Here is a 21,197-nt window from a genome sequence, read left to right on the forward strand (position 1 = left end):
TTTTAAATTTTCTACATTCTTTTACTTTAAAAAAAAGAAGAGAATTTCACCTATTTTTACTTTTATATTTTTTTATTCAATACTTTACTTCGCTTTTTCTTATTTTTTTTTAAATCATTCCCGAAATTATTATATATTTTTTTTAAAAAAATAAAAATAAAATAAAATATTTTCGGATTTTTTATATATAAAAAAAACAAAAAATAAAACTATTAATAGTGATAATTCACCTTTTATTTTTTATTTTTTTGGTTTTGTTTTGTGTTGGACAAAAATGAAGAAGGGGTGTTGGGTTAATGGAGCGGACCGGGTCGACCCGATTTGAAGTGGACCGGGTCATGGGGAAAGTTGGGCAATTATTTGGGCCTATGGTTTGAAATTGAAGAAGTGGCTCAATCCGATTTTTCTTTGTATTTTTGTTCTCTTTTCTTCTTTTATTTTTCTAAAACTAAATTATAAAAGTACTTAAATTATTATTAAGAACTAAATTAAGTTATAAAAGCGCAAATTAACTTCCAATAACAATTAACGCACAATTAAGTAATAATTAAACATAAAATTGTTCATTTGGACATTAAATGCTAAAAATGCAAAAGATGCCTATTTTTGTAATTTTTAATTTTTGTAAACAAATTTAATTACTAACAATTGTAGAATTAAATCCTACATGCAAAATGCGACATATTTTGTATTTTTTATTAATTTAACAAATAAACATGCATAGACAAACATACAAATAGTTACACAAAATATCACAAAAATTGCACACCAAGAAAAATTATTTTATTTTTGAATATTTTGGGAGTAATTCTCATATAGGGCAAAAATCACGTGCTTACAATGATCACGACCGGTGCCACGACCTCTTCCACGTCTAGCTTGGTGGAAGTTCGTCTCATTCACTTCAGGGAATAGACAAGAACCAGTATGCCGACTTTCATGTTTTTTCATTAATAGCCCATTATGTTGCTCGGCTATAAGAAGATGTGAGATAAATTCATAATACTTTTTAAATCCTTTCTCTCGATATTGCGGCTGTAGGAGCATATTCGAGGCATAAAAAGTGGTGAAAGTTTTCTCCAATATATCATGATCAGTAATATTATCACCACATAATTTCAATTGAAAAATAATTCTGAACATAGCAGAATTATATTCACTTATACATTTAAAATCTTGTAGCCTTAGATGAGTCCAATCATAACGTGCCTGTGGAAGAACGACCATCTTCAGGTGGTCATATCTATCTTTCAAATTATTCCACAGTATGACTGGACCTTTAATAGTGAGATATTCCATTTTTCAGGCCCTCATCAAGGTGATGGCATAAGAATATCATTGCTTTGACACGGTCTTGGTTTGATGCCTGTTTTTTTATCCTTGATGATGTCTACCACCCATCGCATCAAGATGAATTTCAACATCAAACCCCTAAGACATGTAGCTTTTGCCCGATATATTCAGGGCTACAAATTCAAGTTTAGAAAGATTTGATATTACATAGAAAAAGAAAGTTCGTACCTCAGATACTTTCAAAGTATTTGCTCGAGATGGCAGAGTCTCGTGCTGATAACGTGTTATAAAATAAAGACTATAAAGTAAAGACAAGTATAGAGAGAAATTGATATATTATTCAACTTCAAACTGGTGTATATAATGAACTGAAATCTCTTCTATTTATAGAAGAAAGGAAGCTGCTACTGCAAGCTGCTGTGTAAGCTGCTACTACAAGCTGCTGTGCAAGTTGCTATCGCAAGTTGCTGTGTAAGCTGCTACTATACCAGATATGAATAATCTTCTACTAAGAGTATTGTTTATCTATTACAGAGTACTGAAAGGATAAGCTCATTGTACTCGATATGAATAATCTTCTACCCGGGATAATATTTATCCATAACGGAGTATCGAAAGAATAAGCTTATTATACCTAATATGGATAATCTTCTACTGGAGTAATGTTTATCCATAACTGAGTACCGAAGTAATACACTTCTTTAGGAGACTTATTTTCAATAGAGTACTAAATAGATAAACATATTTATGCCGGAGTCCTATATAGATAAGTTTATTCATGAAACTTATGTATAACGGAATACTAAATGAACATCCATAATATAATATATTTATAACATATTTGTGCATTTTCCCGATAATACAAACGGGACGGTGTACTTTGAGTTTTGACTAAACCCTCAAACCCGCTTCTCTACCTTTATAAACCCTCAACCGCACGGTCGCGGACCATATATCAGTCTTGTTCTGGAATCTAGAAAACCCACTTCTCTATCTTTGGAAAATGGGAAGGATATTTGTGGTAGATCTTGAAGGTAGGACATACAAGTGCAAGTTCTGCAAAACCCATCTTGCCCTTGCTGATGACGTTGTTTCCAGGGTATTATTTCTTCCCCCATTTTCCTCACTTGCCCTTGCTCTTCTTGTTTTTCTTAGTTTCTGGTCATATTACTAAGTTTATACAAATTATTATCTCACCTTTCTCAGTTGCTAATGACACTTTTCAAGATTGTTATAGTGTTTTTCATTGGGTTTGGTCTTTTGGGGCTTATTGTTTCGTTAAGGAATTGGTATATGCACTGGAAATTTTCTTAGCATGATTGCTTGCTCGTAGTATTGTACTTTTGGCTTGCTTCGTTTGTGGTTTCTAACGGCTGACTTTTATGGTCAGGGATTTCATTGTCGCAGAGGAAAAGCATACCTATTCAATAAAGCGTGAGTGCCTTGTAATTTTCTTAACAGCAATTTGATGATAACTGGTTCTGTATGAGTTGATTTGCTTATTTCGCACTTGAATTGATTTTGTTATGCATCTATCTCTGAGTGATACATGCGAATAGTTATGTTTTTAAGAGCTTGGGATTTATATTAGCTTTGGTACATCAGCAAATCTTTGTTGCAATTGATCATTTTGAAATGAAGGTGCTCCCCAACAACTCGTTCAACTTTCAAGTCACATTAACACTAGCATTAGCCAAAACATAACCCTGAAATTGATTTAAGGAGCACTGGAGTAATGGATACATATCAGCGGTAGCTGAGGCACAAACTTTTTGGTTCTATCTGTGAGATATTTCATGCCCAGCTATCTTTCTCTTCTCTTCCCTTCTTAGCGAACAGCCAGTCTAGATTTCTTTTTCATGGTTAGAGGAAAAAATAAACTCTCGCAGGTGAGAGAGTGAGACGGGAGAAAACAGAAAGGGCCATAAGAGATTGGAGCTCTTGCTTGAGGAAGAAAGGCTGGGAAGAATATGCTTTGGGTTGAGAAGAAGAATTGGATGATTAGAATGACAAAAATGTCCCCTTAATTCATGTGTTGTGGATGTTATCTTAGGGGCATTTAAGAGAAATAAAAAATGGGTACAATGCTAACTACTACCTTCATGTAGTATAGCAAGACCCATATGTATATAATATAGGCAAAATAGCCTCCGGGCCACTTAAACTTGTACCCATTTGTAAGTTCGGTAGACAAATTTATAATTTTCCCATTTGAACACTCCTACTTGACAGAATGAATATCAATAAACACCTCCAGCTGAGCTTGTTTCTCAATCGATATGACTCAACTGACACATCATATTCTTAATCTATTATTGTTTGACCGTGTAATTTGTAGGTCCCAATTTTTTTACCAATTTATTAAAAAAAATTAAAACTTTTTCCTTTCTCTTCTTCTTCATCATGGCAGCACCATCACTACATGTTTCTTCCACCATGAACACCACCCTCATCCACTCTAAAATCCCCCAAATCAATAACGAACACCATTCTTCTCTACTCTAAAATTCCCAAGTGAATAAAAAAGTAAAAAGAACACAGTCAAAATTAGTAAAATCTAAAAAATCCAGACGAATCAGTAAAAAGAACTCTCTTCCATTATCTTCTCCAAAATTATCTTTGAAAATCCCCATACAAATTAGTAAAAAGAAGAAAAAAAATTCCCAAGAATCTCAAATGGGAGTTTACTGATACATAGATTCAAAATCATCTCTAAAATTTTCAATCTTCAACACCCAATTAATTGATTTTCTCAAAATTGAAATTTTGTTCGTAATTTTTTTCTAACTAGCATTTTCCTCTTTGAATTGTGGTCTTGCCATGTTTGTTAGAAGGTGTTTTTTGGGTTTGGGGGGGGGGGGGGAGTAGGAGGAGAGACGCAGGGGGTGGGCGAGAGTTTTCACCTTTTTCAATTTTTTCTTTTTCTTTTTCCTTTTAATTTGCTTTCTTTTCTGATTTTAATATTTTTTTAATCAAAACTGTTATATTCACGTGCGTTTGTATCGTGGTTTGCATGTATTTAAGCCACATCATTTAAGTCGTTGCCACATAAGCATGGTCAATGGTCAAAGGTGTTTATAAGTACTCATTCCTATACAAGTGTTCAAATGGAAAACTTTTAAGTTTATCTACCGGGCTGAAAAATGGGTACAAGTTTAAGTGGCCCGGAAGCCATTTTGCCGATAATATAATATACATACATATAGAAAGGGACACATGGTTGTACTTGGTGGATTTGACTTTTAAGGACACTTGGTGGGCCTTTATTTTATACCCTCAAACAATGTTATAAATAGCGCTCGCCTCAGCGCTAATAGCGTGAGGCGAGGCGATGCGAGGTTGTGTCGCTTCTTTCATCTGTTGCGTTGCGATTTGCATAAAGCGCTCGCCTCTGCTTGTGTAGTGAGAGGCAACAGTGTAGCGTGAGGCGACTGTAGCGTCGCTTTTTTAAAAAAAAAAGAAAAGAAAAAGGGCGCAGACTTAAGAAAAAGGGTTGCGATTAGGGCTTGACTCTCAGAAGTTTCTTTCTTCTTCAACTTCGAACAACAGAGGTCGCGATTAGGGCAAAGTTTCTGAAAAAGGGTTCGCGATTAGGGCTCGCGATTATTGTGCCATCGTCTTCTTCATCTAAAAGCTTCAAGCTTCTGCCAAGTGCTATCGTCTTTTTCATCAAGTTTCTGCCATCTGAAAGACCAGGTATGCTTCTCTGAGTTTCCTTTCTTTCTTCTTTCTTTTTTCTCCTTCTTCTCTTCTTTCTATTTTTTTTTTGCTCTGTTTTTGTCGAGAACAACAGAAACAGAAAGTCTGTTTTTCGAGCAAAATAACAGAGGCTCTTCCCTTCCTCTTTCTTATCCTCTTATTTTCTTTTTGGCTCTGTTTTTCGACCAGCAGCAGAGGCAGAGCAGAGGCAGTAGCTCTTTCTTTTTAGGCTCTGTTTTTTCAATTATAGACTTATAGTCTTATAGAGTAGAATTAATTGCATATTGACTTGATAATTTTTTTCTATAATGCTAACATTCTTGAAGTTCTAGAATTTGAAAATCTTGAAGAAGAATAGATGTTGCTTGTTTTAGACTTTTAGACCTTAGTTTATGAATCTACTATGACTATTTATTGAGTTTTTAATTTTTGAATTGATATATTTATTAGTATATTATTGTTATTGAGTTTTTAGTTATATACATATATAAAATATTTTATGTTTTTGTATAAATTGTCGCTTCACATAAAAAGGCGAGCGCTTCGCTGCGCGCCTCTCGCCTTAGTGAAGCGGGCTCTCGTCGCTATTTGTCGCTGCACGCTATCCAAAACACTGCCCTCAAATAGCTTAGAAGTCCACCACTGTGGGATTTCACTTTGTCTCCCACTGATCAAACTATCCAACAAATTATACTTAGCTATTTTCTAATCAACAGTGTCGTCATCAACATGAAAACTTGACCCATATATCAATCTCACATTTACCAATCTATATGTGCTAAGCAGCAACAACCATTTTGTTTTTCGTTAAAAGGAAAGGGTTAGAGCTAGCTTAATTTAAAAAATAAAAGGAAAGGGTTAGAGTCTGATAACACTATATTCTATCAGGAAAGCAAAAGTAATAAATATCTTACTACTTGAGTTGCTATTGAGCCCTTTTTATCCAATTTCTCCTTTTCCAAGTAAGAAATAGATAAAATGGGCTCAATCTATGTTTGCAACCACCAAATTAACAATAAAACATGAGAACAAGTAGATAATCACAACCCAATTAATAATAAGCAAGATAAACAAAGACCTATTCACATTAATGCCATAAGAGTTTACAACCCCAACTATGGAGTTTAGCTGCTCATACTAGAAATCGAAAGTAAGAGTTGAGATGAAAAGATAAACATCATTAAGACTAAAAGAATAAGAAAATTTAAATACTATAATGAAGATCCTTCAATCCTTCCCAAAATAGCTAAAAGCTCTTATGGAGTACAAGAGAATGAAAGATGACCTAAGAAAATCAGCTAAGAATCTATTTATAGTCGTCTAAAAGTTGTGGGAAAATTGCCCTTTGAATGCCTACGCAACTATGCAAGAAGTTGTGTCTAGCTATGTACAACAACTTATTCCTCTACGTAGCTACGCATAAGAGCGTAGCTGATTTCAGTGATTCCCCAAATTTTCAGCTTTTCAGGGCCTCTTGTTGCGTAGCTACACAAGGTCTCCATCTACATATTTCAAATTTTTAGCACTTTTGGCTTGAAATTGATCCCTTTTTGCGGATAATTGATACTTTTCAACCTCTAAGCTCTCACACAACTTCAAGACCTGAAAGTATACCATTCAAAGCATAATTAGTCAACTTATTCTAATAAATGGGGCATAAAACTCTATCAAAACACAACAAAAAATTAAATGGGGCAATAAAACTCTGTCAAAACACAAGAAAAAATAAGCTAAAAGCTAATTTATCAACTCTCCCAAACTTACATTTTTGCTTGTCCTCAAGTAAATCATAACACAATCATTACGTCTAAGACTAACTAGATACTTAGACAAGCAATCAAAGTCAACAACAACCAAGCCAATAAGCAATCAAGCACAATAACTCATGATTTCGGTTAGTACCAACAATTAATACTAGCATATGAATCATCACAACATTCAAAAAACTCAATTTTCATTACGAGTGCTCAAACACTAAATCAATCAAAGTAACAACCTAAGTGATGACATTAAAGCCTCCAAATTTGCCTCTTCATCACACAACCTTCTTTCGTTCAATTCTCAATTGGAGAAAAAATAGCTTCACAACTCTAAGTGTTTATGTGCCCTCACAATCAAAAGAGTATCCCCACACACAATATGCATTTCAAAACAAAAGTGGGATATTATATACAAAGAATTAAGCACTCTATCTTACGGAAAAAATAATATTAAAATGCTCAAAAGTGGTTGACTTTGGAACAATAAGAGATGTGGTAGAACCACTAGGGGTGGTGGTGATAGCGGTGTCAGGGGGTGGCAGTGATGGTGGAGTAGGAGCTCTAGATGGTTTCTTCTTCTGTGGCTCATACTTTTTTAGGAGATTGGTTATGTAACCAGGGAATTACATAACATCTGTGCTACTAGAGGATTTATCTCGCAGTTCCTTCACGATTACCTGATCCACATCTATAGGCCATTTTAACATTATTACTACAATGAGGACGGTCCTTTGTTGAGAGAGCTGAGTAATTCTTCGTTGACATTAATCTGTAACACACAAAATTGGTCCAAGCCAAAGCTGTTTTGTTAAAACTTTAGCTTATGTGTTTCCCCAAAGGTTGTCCATGTTGGATCTGACCCATCTTTCTTTAGGATCCCTGCTACCCAGACTCTATTAGAAGCAAGATTAACTTTATGCAAAGCACTGTCAAACTGACTTTGATATTGCGATGTAAATCCCAGTAGATCGTTGAACTCCTGTGCATCAAATGGGATGCTCACACCTCTAATTTGGACTTTAGACATTGCCTTTTGCTTCTCCTTTTTCAAAGCATAAGCGGGAGCAAAAAATTCCTTCACAAGTGTCTCATTAGTAAGCCAAGATTATGTGAGGAGTAACCATTTCCTTTGTACTAACTCATTATAAAATTCCGAACAACTTTCTTTAGCATCGTCCACAATGAGAACATGGTCCTCAGTAAGCGATCTGTCTTATTGTAGCTCTTCAAATGCTTGTTGTACCTCTTTAGGAAGTATCATTGGGTCCTCGCCCCTTGGCTCAACTTGTTGCAACAATTATACAACAACATATATGCAAATGTCAACATTTATTTTGTTTGCTGATATCAATCATCTTCTGATATGGTCCATAACTTACTCTCATCTTCCGGATAAATATGTTGTCCTACATCTCTTTATTATATTTTTTTCTCAAGGAAGGTGAACGTACCCTTTGCATTCAATAATTTTTCGTTATTCCATCGTTCAAGAATTGTGCTCATGTACTCTAATAGCTGAACTACGGGCAGTTCTCTTGCATTTTTGTTTATTGCATTCAAGGATTCTGCAATATTTGATGTCATCGTTCACGTTCTATTCACTGTTACATGTACTCGAGACTGTTTGTAATAACTAATATCGTAAAGGTACGCTTTTACCCGTGTGTCGATCTCTTCAATCTTTGACATTCTTTCATTAAACTCATCAAGAGTGTATGGTTGTGCCGTGCCAATGTACAATTCACTTAATTTTAGATGACCTTTTTTGAACTTTGACCATTTTGCACTGGCCTAGCTTAGGCGGTTTCAGTAACTACATCCGCAGCTACTTCTCAGGCCGGGGGAGGCACACAGACTCCCGCCGCTCGCACACCTGAGCAGGTCGTGCAGGGACTTTAGACACCGGGGTCGCATCCAGCCCAGCCAGTTGCAGCTGCTCAAAACTATGTTGTTCCTGCCATGCTAGAGGACGAGCAACGTAGGTTGGAGAGGTTTGGTAGACTTCAGCCTTAGATTTTCAGTGGTGTAGAGGGCGAGGATGCTCAGGGTTTCTTGGATAAGTGTTAGAGGATGCTTCGTACAGCGGGTATTCTGGAGACCAGCGGGGTCGATTTCATTAATCAGTTTTCTGGAGTTGCCTTCACTTGGTGGGAACCTTTTGAGAGGCGTAGGCATTTTGTGGATGTTTCAAACTAGAAATAATATGGTACATATAAGTATAATGTTTTGAAGGTTGTAAACTAATTTATGAAATAAGAGTTGGATTCAATTCATTCTTGTTATGAGTAAAAACGAGCTTGCCGCTCAATATGATTGTTAAGATAATCGGAGAAACTCATATTGGATTGCATTGTTGTTGTTGCTATTGTTGGTTATAGTTGTTGTTGGGCTGTTGATGACCCTTAGTGGTCTTTGGGATGTATTAAAAATAGGGGAGGTTCTGCCCGAACCTTATATTTGTCCAAATATGCCACATGCAAGCATAATATGGGATGCTGGTAAAAACAATTGTTGTTGCCTTCAATATACTCTCATTTCTGTCCGAAACAACACACATATTTGGTTTTTCACCATATACATGTTTGATCTGCACAAAAAACCATGTCCATGATGCGTCATCATCTGAATCAACTATGGCGTAAGCAAATGGTAATATGCTACCTATCACATATCATAAAAATAATAAATTCAATCCAGTTAAATCTTGAAAACAACAAACATACAATTCAGAAACAACTTGAATTCAACAAAAAATACAATTAATCTACACATATTAAACATAATACTAGCTGTGAGTAAAATGTACCTGCTGCATCCATTGTGCTAGCTGTTAGCATGATTCCCCTATATGCCGATTTTAATAAGGTGCTATCGACTACTACAATTAGCCTACAATGCTCTCAGCCCCTTATGGATGTATTAAGAGCAATAAATGCATACATGAAACATTTATTTACAGTTTTTTGCAATTTCACTACCGACCCTGAATAAGTCTTTTCCAAAATGTACAAGTAACTTGACAGTTTTAGGATCACCTCTCAAATTGCACAACCTTTTCCTTTGCTCTCCAAGCTTGCATGTATGTTAAGTTCACACCATGTTCTGACGACATGTCTGTTTGTATGTCTTTTGTTTTGTATATTGTCTTATGATCTTACATCTTTTGGCATGACAATGCTGCCAACTACCATGACAGTAGCTTTACGTTGTATAAATGTGTTGTCCATCAATGAGCATGTGTGCATGTTGTTGAATTTTCTAACCTTGAACCGTGTTGATTTATTTATGCGTGTGGACTTAAAGTACCATGTACAATTGTTACAAACACATATGAGGCAATAGCTATAGAAGTAAAACAATGATAATGTTATGAAATATTTATCATGAAGACAATAGGCTGTTGTAGTACAATAACATGTTTTGAACAAATTATATACAATTTATACATAAAAAATATATTCTATAAACATTTGTGTTTTGGAAGATTGATAAAGCCAACAATGTATTTCTCACCTTGTTGCACTGGACCTTAACTAGTTGTAATAATTTTCAATTTAAAGTGAAAAGGTCCGGTGCAACAAGGTAAGAAATACATTGTTGGCTTTATCTGTCTTCAAAAACATAATATTTTTAGATTGTATTTTTTAATTCAAAACATATTATTGTAACAACAACCTACTGTCGTCACGATATATAGTTCACAACTATTTTACTTCTGTAGCTATTGCCTCATATGTGTTTGTAACAATTGTACATGGTACTTTAAGTCCACCGGCATAAATGAATCAACACTGTTTAAAGTTGGAAAATTCAACATGCACACATGCTCATTGATGGACAATACATTATACAACATAAAGCTACTGCCATGGTAGTTGGCAGCAATGTCATGCCAAAATATGCAGACCCTAAGACAATATACACACCAAAAGACATATAAACAGACATGTTGTCAGAACATGGTGTGAACTTAACGTAAATGCAAGCTTGGAGAGCAAAAGAAAAGGCTGTGCAATTTTTGAGAGAGGTGATCATATGTGTCACCAACCGAGTTACTTGTACATTTTTGGAGAAGACTTATTCGGGGTCAGTAGTGAAATTGCAAAAGTCTACAGATGAATGTTTCCTATATGCATTTATTGCTCTTAATACATCCAAAATGAGTTGGGAGTATTGTAGTAGTTGATGCACCTTTTTAAAATCGGCATATAGGGGAACCATGCTAACAACTAGCACAATGGATGCAGCAAGTACATTTTACTCGCAGTTAGTATTCTGTTTAGTACGTGTAGATTAATTGTATTTTTGTTGAATTCAAGTTGTTTTTGAATTGTATGTTTGTTGTTTTCAAGTTTTATTGTTTTTATGCTATGTGATAGATAACATATTACCACTTGCTTATGCCATAGTTGATTCAGAAAATGACGCATCATGGACATGTTTTTTTTGAGCAGTTCAAACATGCATATGGTGAAAAATCAAATATGTGTGTTGTTTCAGACAGAAATGAGAGTACATTGAAAGCAACTACAACTATTTTTACCAACATCCCACATTATGCTTGCATGTGGCATATTTGGACAAATGTAAGGTCAGATGTCATCTAAAGTTAAGTGAATTATACTTTTCCACGGCATCATCATGCACTCTTGATGAGTTTAATGAAAGAATATCAAAGATTGAAGAGATCGACACATGGGTAAAAGAACACCTTTACGATATTGGTTATCACAAATGGTCTCGGGTACATGCAACAGTGAATAGAACATGAACGATGACATCAAATATTGCCGAATCCTTGAATGCAGTAAACAAAGATGCAAAAGAGCTGTCCGTAGTTCACTATTAGAGTACATGAGGGCACTTCTTGAACGCTGGAATAACGACAAATTATTAAATGCAAAGGGTACGTTCACCTTCCTTTGGGAAAAAAATATAACAAAGAGGTGCAGGACAACATGACTTTATCCCAGAAGATGAGAGTTAAGTTATGATCCATATCATAAGATGATTAATATCAACAAACAAAATAAGTGCTGATATTTGTATATATGTTGTTGCAACAAGCTGAGCCAAAGGGCGAGGACTTAATGATACTTCGTAAAGAGATACAAGCATTTGAAGAGCTACAAGACAGATCGCTTACTGAGGTTCTCATTGTGGACAATGCTAAAGAAAATTGCTCAGAATTTTATGATGGGTTAGTACAAAGGAAATGGTTACCCCTCACATAATCTTTGCCTATCAATGAGACACTTGTGATGAAGTTTTTTGCTCACGCTTATGCTTTGAAAAAGGAGGAGCTAGAGGCAGTGTCTAAATTCAAAACTAGAGGTGTGAGCATCCTATTTAATGCACGAGAGTTCAACAATCAATTGAGATTTACATTGCAAGATCAAAGTCAGTTTAACACCTCTTTGCATAAAGTTAATCTTGCTTCTAATAGAGTCTGAGCAGCAAGGATCGTGAAGAAGGATGAGCCAGATCCAACACAAATAACTTCAGGGGAATACATATGATGGGTTTTTAACAACACCGCTTTGGCTTGGACCGCTTTTGTGTGTAACAGATTAATGCCAACAAAGAATTACTCTGAGCTCTTTCAACAAACACCATCCTCATTGCACTAATTATGTCAACATAGCCTATAGATGTGCGTCAGGTAATCGTGAAGGAGTTGTGAAATAAATTCTCTAGTAGCACAGATGTTATGCCATGTCCCTGGTTATATAACCAATCTCCTCAAAAAGTATAAGGTGCCTACTCAATCCACTCCTATTCTAGTCCATATCATAAGGCACATCAAAGAAAAGTAGCTACTAGTGCACCACAGAAGAAGAAACCATCAAGAGCTCCTACTCTACCATCATTGCCACCCCCTGACACCACTGTCACCATTACCCCCGGTGGCTCTACCACATCTCTTATTGTTTCAAAGTCAACCACTTGTTTAGCTGAAACTCCAGCCACATTCGAAATACTACCTCATTCAAGCATAACTCCTTCTATTAGTGCTCTAAGGCACTCTTGACATGCCTTGTGTTGGCTACTTACTGAATACTATAGAGTTTATAAAGGAGGTTCAATAGATTGGCTCATCCGTTCGAACACAAATGACAGGGTGACAACCTTGACGTATCCATCCAATGTTCCCTTTTGAGGCATTTGGCACATGCAAATTTTAGCACCAACGGAGTCAGCATTGCGAAGTTTGGTGATGTTTCAAGCGGCACAATACAATCGGGGATACCATTGGAGATAAGCTTTAGACAAGGATGAGAGAGTGAGCTGCCTACTGATAAGCACACAGTTGTGTCTGCTCACTCTTGCACCATTGTGGTTAGGACATTGCGTCTAGGAGAACTTAGTGTTGAGGAGTTTAGATCGGCTCGGATGCCACCACACTTGGATTGAGGGAGTTTTCTGTACCTTTCCCCTAACTTTTATTTTAATTGCATTGAGGGCAGTGCAAATTTTTGTGTTTGGGGGGTTGTTCATGATGCCATTTGCACATAACGATGCTTTATTTTTGGTCTACTTGAGTTTCACATGTGCCATGAGCAGTGAGGTTCCTAAGTGTGTTTCAAGAAAAAATCCTAGGTTGCACTTGGTTTGAAAATGATTTTAGGCTTTTCTTGGACCACTTGTGTCTTAAACTGCCTACCTTTTGCATGTTTACCCTAGACAACCCCCCTTGAGCCTTTAGCCTTTCCATTGGCAACCACATTACAAGCCTTTCCCCTTTTGTCTTGACCTCTTTTGATCGACCTTCTTGAGCAATTGAAGCTACAACTTAGGCTCTTAGCCTAAGTTTGGGGGAGGAGATAGGAAAGGAGTATGGTGGAAGCTAAATGAAGTTGAATTGGAGGTGAAAGTGATTTTACCATATTGATACCCTACCTATACATATTCACAAAAAAAAAAAGAAGAGAAATGCATTAAAAAAAAATTGATGAAAAAGAGTTGTGATATAAAAGGGGTGAAAAAGTGTTCGAAGTTGAAAAATGAGCAAAAAGGGTGGAATTTTGAAAAGAAATGTGCTTTGAATTGTTGAAAGTGTAGTGCTCAGGAAGGTCGTTGTCACTTATTACCCAAATTGATATGCTACCTCTAACAAAAATCCTACATTACATTCCCGCAGATCCTAGATGATTTTGAACTTGGTGTACCTACATTAGTGATGATTTACACAAGGGGCAAGCCTATGGTACCACTTTTGAGCATTTGAATATTTTTTGTGAGAGAGTGCTTAATTCTTTTTATTTGACATCCCACTTTTATTTTGAAATGCATATTGTGTGTGTGGGGGATCCTCTTTTGATGGTGAGTGCACATGAAAACTTGAGTTATGAAGTTTTTTTCTCCCAATTGAGATGAATGAACAAAAGAAGTTGTGTGATGAAGAGGCAAATTTGGAGGCCTTAGTGTTGCTCGTTGTTGACTTTTGATTTACTGGAGGACACACAAAAGTGTAAGTTTGGGGGAGTTGATAAGTTAATTTTATCTAATTTCTCTTGTGTTTTGATAGAGTTTTATTCCTCATTTATGGGAACAAGTTGACTAAGTTTGGGGGAGTTGATAAGTTAGTTTTAGCTAATTTCTCTTGTGTTTTGATAGAGTTTTATTCCCCATTTATGGGAACAAGTTGACTAATTATGCTTTGATTGGTATATTTTCCGGTCTTGAAGTTGTGTGAGAACTTAGAGATTGAAAAACATCAATTATTCGCAAGAAAGGGATCAACTTCAAGCCAAAAATGTTGAAATATATAGCTGGAGATCTTGCGTAGCTACGCAAGGCCCCGCGCCTGTCGGGCGGGTGACCCGGGATCGATCTCCAGTAATGGCCCCAAAAATTAATGACGTCCAATCCTACACCTCTTAAGTGAAGCGTAGCACGGTCATTAACAATAATAAAACCAACTAGGTTGGGGTCGAATTTCACAAGGAGTAGGCGCGTTCTAAAGTGTCGAGAAGTGTGTAAACTTGATGAAAACAAATAGATAATAAGCAAGATAAACAAAGACCCAATCACATTAATACCATAAGAGTTTATAACCCCAACTATGGGTGTTTGCTACTCGTACTAGAAATGGAAAATAAGAGTTGAGATGAAAAGATATAAAACTAAAAGAATAAGAAAATTCAAACACTATGATGAATATATCCTTCAATCCTTCCCAAAATAGCTAAAAGCTGGTATGAAATACAAGAGAATGAAAGATGAGCTAAGAAAATCAACTATGAATCTATTTATAGTCGTCTAAAAGTTGTGACAAAATTGCCCCTTGGATGCCTGCGTAGCTACGCACAACAGCTTCTTCCTCTGCGTAGATGGACTTATGCTACATAGCTACGCTATTGTGCGTATCTGATTTTAGTGATTCCCCAAATTTTCAGTTCTCCAGGTCCTCTTGTTGTGTAGAGGCGAGGCCCTGTGTAGCTACGCATGGTCTCCGGCTACATATTTTAGTTTTTCAGCATTTTTGGCTTGAAATTGATCCCTTTCTTGCGGATAATTGATGTTTTTCAATCTCTAAGCTCTCACACAACTTCAAAACCTGAAAGTACACCATTCAAAGCATAATTTGTCAACTTGTTCCAATAAATAGGGCATAAAACTTTATCAAAATATTGGAGAAATTAGCTAAAAAGTTAACTTATCCGCGCACTAAACAACTTCAAAACCTGAAAGTACACCATTCAAAGCATAATTTGTCAACTTGTTCCAATAAATAGGGCATAAAACTTTATCAAAATATTGGAGAAATTAGCTAAAAAGCTAACTTATCCGCGCACTAAACATCAGCAACTTGAGTATGTGCATTGTGGATGAGTATTGAGCTGAAGCGTTATTTGGATAGAAATTATTGATTACTGTTTCTAATATTTGAAATATTGTATATTTTCTTATATCATATCTGTCTTCTAGAGTTCAGCTCCCTTAAAGTAACCTGGCTGTCCGGGTAGTATGTTATGATCAGCAACACTAGATCGAGTTTTCATTGCCCATGTCTAGATCTCCAAATTGATAGGTAATCCACTTAGGTAAGTCCAAATACAGGATGATATATGCTGGATTGAAATGCTAAAAATTGGCAAACAATTGCTGTGTTCCTCACTTCAAATGAGGAAGCTGTAGACCGAGTTAAAGAGTGGTAGTAAATGGTAAGAGAGCACTCTGCAGTGACTTCCTAAGGTGTTGCTATCTTGTCTTAAGATTATCTGTTGATAGGAAAAGCTGAGTCATTTATAGTTGCTCAATAAAGGATGGATTAGTTTACATCATAGTAGGAACTGATGTGTTTAGAGGAAAAAAGTAATCAGTTATTTATTTTAGTTTCGATCAGATTTCCAGAGGAAAACGTCATCTAGGTAAATCATATTCTTCATCTGGCCTTCTGCACGGTGCAATAGATAATATATTTACTAGCATCATTATCTCTTTACCGAATTATGCTCCTTTGCAATAAATGCAGAGGTCTGACCTGTCTGTCTATTCTGTGATCCAGGGTGAATGTAACTGTTGGACCTCATGAAGAGAGGGTGATGCTTTCTGGGATGCACACTGTAGCGGACATATTTTGTTGCTGTTGTGGGCAAATTGTTGGCTGGAAATATGTATTTCCTCTCTTTCCTTCTTCTCTCTTTCCCCTGCATGTAGCTCACAAGTATGTGAATATGCGCGCAACAAAAAGAGGATGGAAATAGTTACTCCTCTGACCATATACTTGTTACCAATTGCACATGCATGATACCTACACCGGGAAGTTTGTTAAATTTGTTAACGACTTGCATTCTGCACTTCTATCATGCAGGAGTCTGCACATGAGGAAAGCCAGAAGTATAAAGAAGGGAAGTTTGTCCTCGAAAGGTGTGTCCTTTTTTCCCATGTTTGTTCACATTCTGTATTTATACTTGAAAATGTCCGTCTGTTTTGCATATCTTCTATAAAACATTACAATGCTCTTCTGATTGTATTTTAACAGAGATAGGATCATTGATGGCGTTGACACTGAATTCTACATCGATACTCGTCCGAGTATCAGTGATGCTGAGGATGCATAGGCTTTGCTATGTTTGTATCTAAACATTGTGTAGTTTTATCTTGCAGGTCTAGTTTGTAGATATAGAAAAAAAAAGAACTGTTTGTATCTAACCCTTGTGTAGTTATATCTTGTAGGTCTAGTTTGTAGATATTGGAAAGAAGCTTCTACATAAGTGTTTTTTTGTATATGAGATTCCTTATATAAGGAGTTTTTTTTATTATGTGTGAAAAATAGAAAGTAAGAGCTAGTATGGTTGATGAGTCACAGTTAGGTATGATCTTTGCACGTCTGTTTGAAAGTTCAATGCCCCAGTGGAGTTATAAGAGAGCAATCTTATAACTTGAATGGTTTTTGTTTAAAGGTAGCTTTGGATTAATTGTAAAACTATCTCCGTGTGATTTATATGTCACTGTTTTGAATCGTGGAAGGGACCATTAATGCTTGCATTAGAGTACGTTGTCTACATCACATCCTTAGGGGTGTGGCCCTTCCCCGAATCCTACGTGAATGCGGGAAGCTTTATTCACTGTGTTGCGTTTATTAATGGTTTTTGTTTAGTTATTATTTGTACCTTGATCAAGCAATAATTGCCTCCCATTTCTTTTTATTAGACACTATAAAGTATGGCAAACATGTTATCGAATTAGTAGATTCGTGACTTATTTCCTCATGCTGGACCATTAATTTGTAAAGAATAGCTTGAAGCATAACTACTTCTCAATTTTAAGTATTGAACGTAAAAATTGGGAAGGACTTAAATTATCAACAGTAAACTAACATTCTAGAATGGAAAGGACTACGCCTTTATCTCAAGTTAGTTAATGTAATTTGTATGAATCCACTTTACTACAGTCCATTTCATTCCAAAATTGTGTGATAGCGTAATGTGCTAAAATTATAACTCAGAGATTAATTCTATTTGTAAATTGATTTTTCAAACAAATATGTCAATAAGGCCGAGTTAGATGGAGGAGCAGTGTCTAAAATTCTGTCTGGTTTGCCAATATATCTAACAAAATTTAAGTTCATATTTATGCACTTTTAAAGCCTAACAAAACTTGAGTTCATAATTATGCACTTTGGAGAAGAAGAAAAAACGTAACTGGGCAAGAGGATTCGAACACTAGAGTCGATCAATTATATCGAGTGTCTAAGTTTTAAAATATCAATATAGATGACAAATATCTCTTCGATATCTTAGAAATCATATAATTTAAAATTGTTCTGAGAAATGCTTCAAATATACAATTGGAATCGGTACAAGTCAGTCAAGAAATTAACTTCGGGAAATCTTCTTTCTCCTCTCTGTTGGGGCATTCATCCTCTTGAGTACACAGTATATCTATCTTATTAGATCATTTTGTAATATTTTAGTAATCTTCTATCTATATAGAATAGGAGAAGCAAAGCCATATTATTGTGCCAAGTGTCAATACATAAATTAAACATGTGTCTAATTTTTGGACGAACTTCCAATTTCAAAAATAATTTAAAATTATTTCAAATAAATATTTAAATATGCTAATGCAGTTGCGGTTTTTTAAATTTGTTAAAAGAAGTTCAAAATGTTTAGAACTTCTTTAATTGGTTTACAGAAGTTTATAGACTTTAAAACTCCCAATTTAATATACATCTATACTTTGACTCCCACGTTTGTTGGTCTATTTATTTTAATTTCTTAAACCTGTAAATTAAACAAAAAAATTACTTCAATCACGTCTGGAGTTACTCCCACGTTTGAAATAGGATAATGTGCAATATGAATAGATTTCAAAAATAAACCGGACGAAATATTTTTTTTTAAATAACTACGATCATCTTCCCAAACGTGGGTATCCCACCATTACTCCACAACTTATCCACTTTCTCCATAACTACATTAACAGTTTTATGTGACTCCTTTTAATTCCTTTTCCATTCTCTTTTTGCTTTGGTCAGAATACGAACTTTGCAAATATGGCTACAAAACTTCATGACATCAGACAAATTTCAAGCAACGCCATGCAATGGGATTTGAAAGTTAGAGTAGTTCGAATGTGGGAAATCCCGGATCGCTACAAGCCTGAAATACCTTATTCAATAGAGTTGGTATTACAAGATGCAAAGGTAACATATTTATAATTGCTTTCACTTTTTCTTCGTCTTCTCTGCTGCTATGGTTCATAGATTTTCCAATATGCAATCGTTTATTAGTTTCCAATAATCCTCAAAAAAATGAAACTACCAACTTGAAGTGATTATGTGCGAACATCTGATTGATAATTGTTTACTTCTTTCCAGCAAAAACATAATATTAACAATATATTACATCTTATATAATCCATCTGATAAAAAAATATGATGTTCCTCCTAAAACTGCTACAAAATATAACAATATGCATATATTCTGCCAATGGAAGTTACAATGTTTGTTGACAATTGTATAATCTCTATAGCTACTGCAAATTCTAAAAATATGCACATTCAGACAAAAAAACTTTACAATGTTTGTTGACAATTGTTTACTAATTTCCAGCATTAACAATTTTTACCAATCTAATACATCCTAACAATTAATATGATTTTCTAGGGTGATCGTATACATGCCTCAATCGGGAAGTATGTTATAAAGTTCTTTAAGAATAAGATACATGAACTCGGCTTATATCGCATGACCTACTTTGTTGTCGGGCCAAATAATTTGAAATTAAAGACTACAACACACAATTTGAGGCTGACATTTACGCAGAGGACAATAGTTGAGGAAACTACTGATCCTACATAAATTAAACATGTGTCTAATTTTTGGACAAACTTCCAATTAATTTGGAAGTTCAAAAATAATTTAAAATTATTTCAAATAAATATTTAAATATGCTAATGCAGTTGCGGTTTTTTAAATTTGTTAAAAGAAGTTCAAAATGTTTAGAACTTCTTTAATTGGTTTACAGAAGTTTATAGACTTTAAAACTCCCAATTTAGTATACATCTATACTTTGACTCCCACGTTTGTTGGTCTACTTTTTAATTTGTTAAACCTGTAAATTAAACAAAAAAATTACTTCAATCACGTCTGGAGTTACTCCCACGTTTGGAATAGGATAATGTGCAATATGAATAGATTTCAAAAATAAATCGGACAAAATATTTTTTTTTAAATAACTACGATCATCTTCCCAAACGTGGGTATCCCACCATTACTCCACAACTTATCCACTTTCTCCATAACTACATCAACAGTTTTATGTGACTCCTTTTAATTCCTTTTCCATTCTCTTTTTGCTTTGGTCAGAATACGAACTTTACATATATGGCTACAAAACTTCATGACATCAGACAAATTTCAAGCAACGCCATGCAATGGGATTTGAAAGTTAGAGTAGTTCGAATGTGGGAAATCCCGGATCACTACAAGCCCGAAATACCTTATTCGATAGAGTTGGTATTACAAGATGCAAAGGTAACATATTTATAATTGCTTTCACTTTTTTCTTCGTCTTCTCTGCTGCTATGGTTCATAGATTTTCCAATATGCAATTGATAATAGGTGAATTTAACTATAATTAGGCCCTAAATAACCACCTTCTTGTATAGTTTGGATGATAAAAGTGATAACAAAATGCTCTTATTAGTGTTTTTCATGCTTTGCAGGTTATATATGACCAGAGAAGGCTATGGAGTACTTTTGGGATCAAATATAGAGAAAAAGAGGTCGATCGTAAAATTCCGTCAAGTAAACCACGCGAAACAGCTCAAGTCAGAACTGAAAGAGTACTGCCGCGGTTCCATCGCGACCGCGGCAGAACCGCGGTAGAAGATCCCTGCAGACAAAGTGAGAATCAGAGAGCATGTTTGGCCGCAGTTTGACCGCGACCGCGGCAGAACCGCGGCGGAGGCGGAGAACTTCAGGGACTAAAGTGCAAAACACGGGATTTTTAGCCCAAAACCCTATTTTAAACACTAGACTCCGCCCAAGAGAGGCATGTATTGATTTGGAGAGTATTTTGGCAAGGAAAAATAATTGTGAGAGATCACCCAAAACATCTTTCTTCTTTTCTTTGATTTTTCTTGCAAGTTTTATGATGAATATTGTTTTAGTTTGTTTACCCATAGTTATAAGTAGCTAAATCCTTTGTCTAAGGTTTTGATGGAACCTATTAGAGGATGAACTTCTTGTTTATGTGAATACAAATTGCTAGTCTCAATCTTTATTTGTTCAACTTTGTGCATGTTGTAGTTAATTGACAGAATCCTCAATTAGCTGTGCCTATTTAGTGTGCATAACTCGGGAGAGAGTGCATATTTAGGTTATTGTTGAACAACACCACTCCCAAAGTATAAGAGGGATCTATAACTGCGGGTTTAAAGGCGGGATTAGGGATAACGAAGCCTTGAGTGCAATCTAAAGTGAACCGTGT

General features: G+C 35.5%; 1 protein-coding gene and 1 long non-coding RNA gene across 2 annotated transcripts; both read left to right on the forward strand.

Moving 5' to 3' along the window:
* The first annotated feature begins 2,219 nt into the window (after nt 1-2,219).
* LOC107795573 (protein yippee-like At5g53940) lies at nt 2,220-17,031 on the forward strand. Its single transcript, XM_016618240.2, has 5 exons — nt 2,220-2,392; nt 2,684-2,727; nt 16,264-16,372; nt 16,570-16,625; nt 16,741-17,031. The coding sequence occupies exons 1-5, from the start codon at nt 2,297-2,299 to the stop codon at nt 16,817-16,819; spliced, it is 384 nt and encodes a 127-aa protein (XP_016473726.1). The 5' UTR covers nt 2,220-2,296; the 3' UTR covers nt 16,820-17,031.
* Nucleotides 17,032-20,077: 3,046 nt separating this feature from the next.
* LOC142162593 (uncharacterized) lies at nt 20,078-20,866 on the forward strand. Its single transcript, XR_012693823.1, has 2 exons — nt 20,078-20,239; nt 20,431-20,866. It is a non-coding gene; the product is annotated as an uncharacterized LOC142162593 (long non-coding RNA).
* Nucleotides 20,867-21,197: the final 331 nt, after the last annotated feature.

Source organism: Nicotiana tabacum, chromosome 8 (assembly GCF_000715075.1).
Source record: "Nicotiana tabacum cultivar K326 chromosome 8, ASM71507v2, whole genome shotgun sequence".
Taxonomy (NCBI): domain Eukaryota; kingdom Viridiplantae; phylum Streptophyta; class Magnoliopsida; order Solanales; family Solanaceae; genus Nicotiana; species Nicotiana tabacum.

Bases quoted from the DNA above. Each gene is read 5' to 3' on its own strand.
- LOC107795573 (XM_016618240.2), top strand. From the start codon at position 2,297: ATGGGAAGGATATTTGTGGTAGATCTTGAAGGTAGGACATACAAGTGC. The intron at 16,373-16,569 runs GTATTTCCTCTC...TCTATCATGCAG, and splicing joins AAATTGTTGGCTGGAAATAT to GAGTCTGCACATGAGGAAAG. The intron at 16,626-16,740 runs GTGTGTCCTTTT...GTATTTTAACAG, and splicing joins GGGAAGTTTGTCCTCGAAAG to AGATAGGATCATTGATGGCG.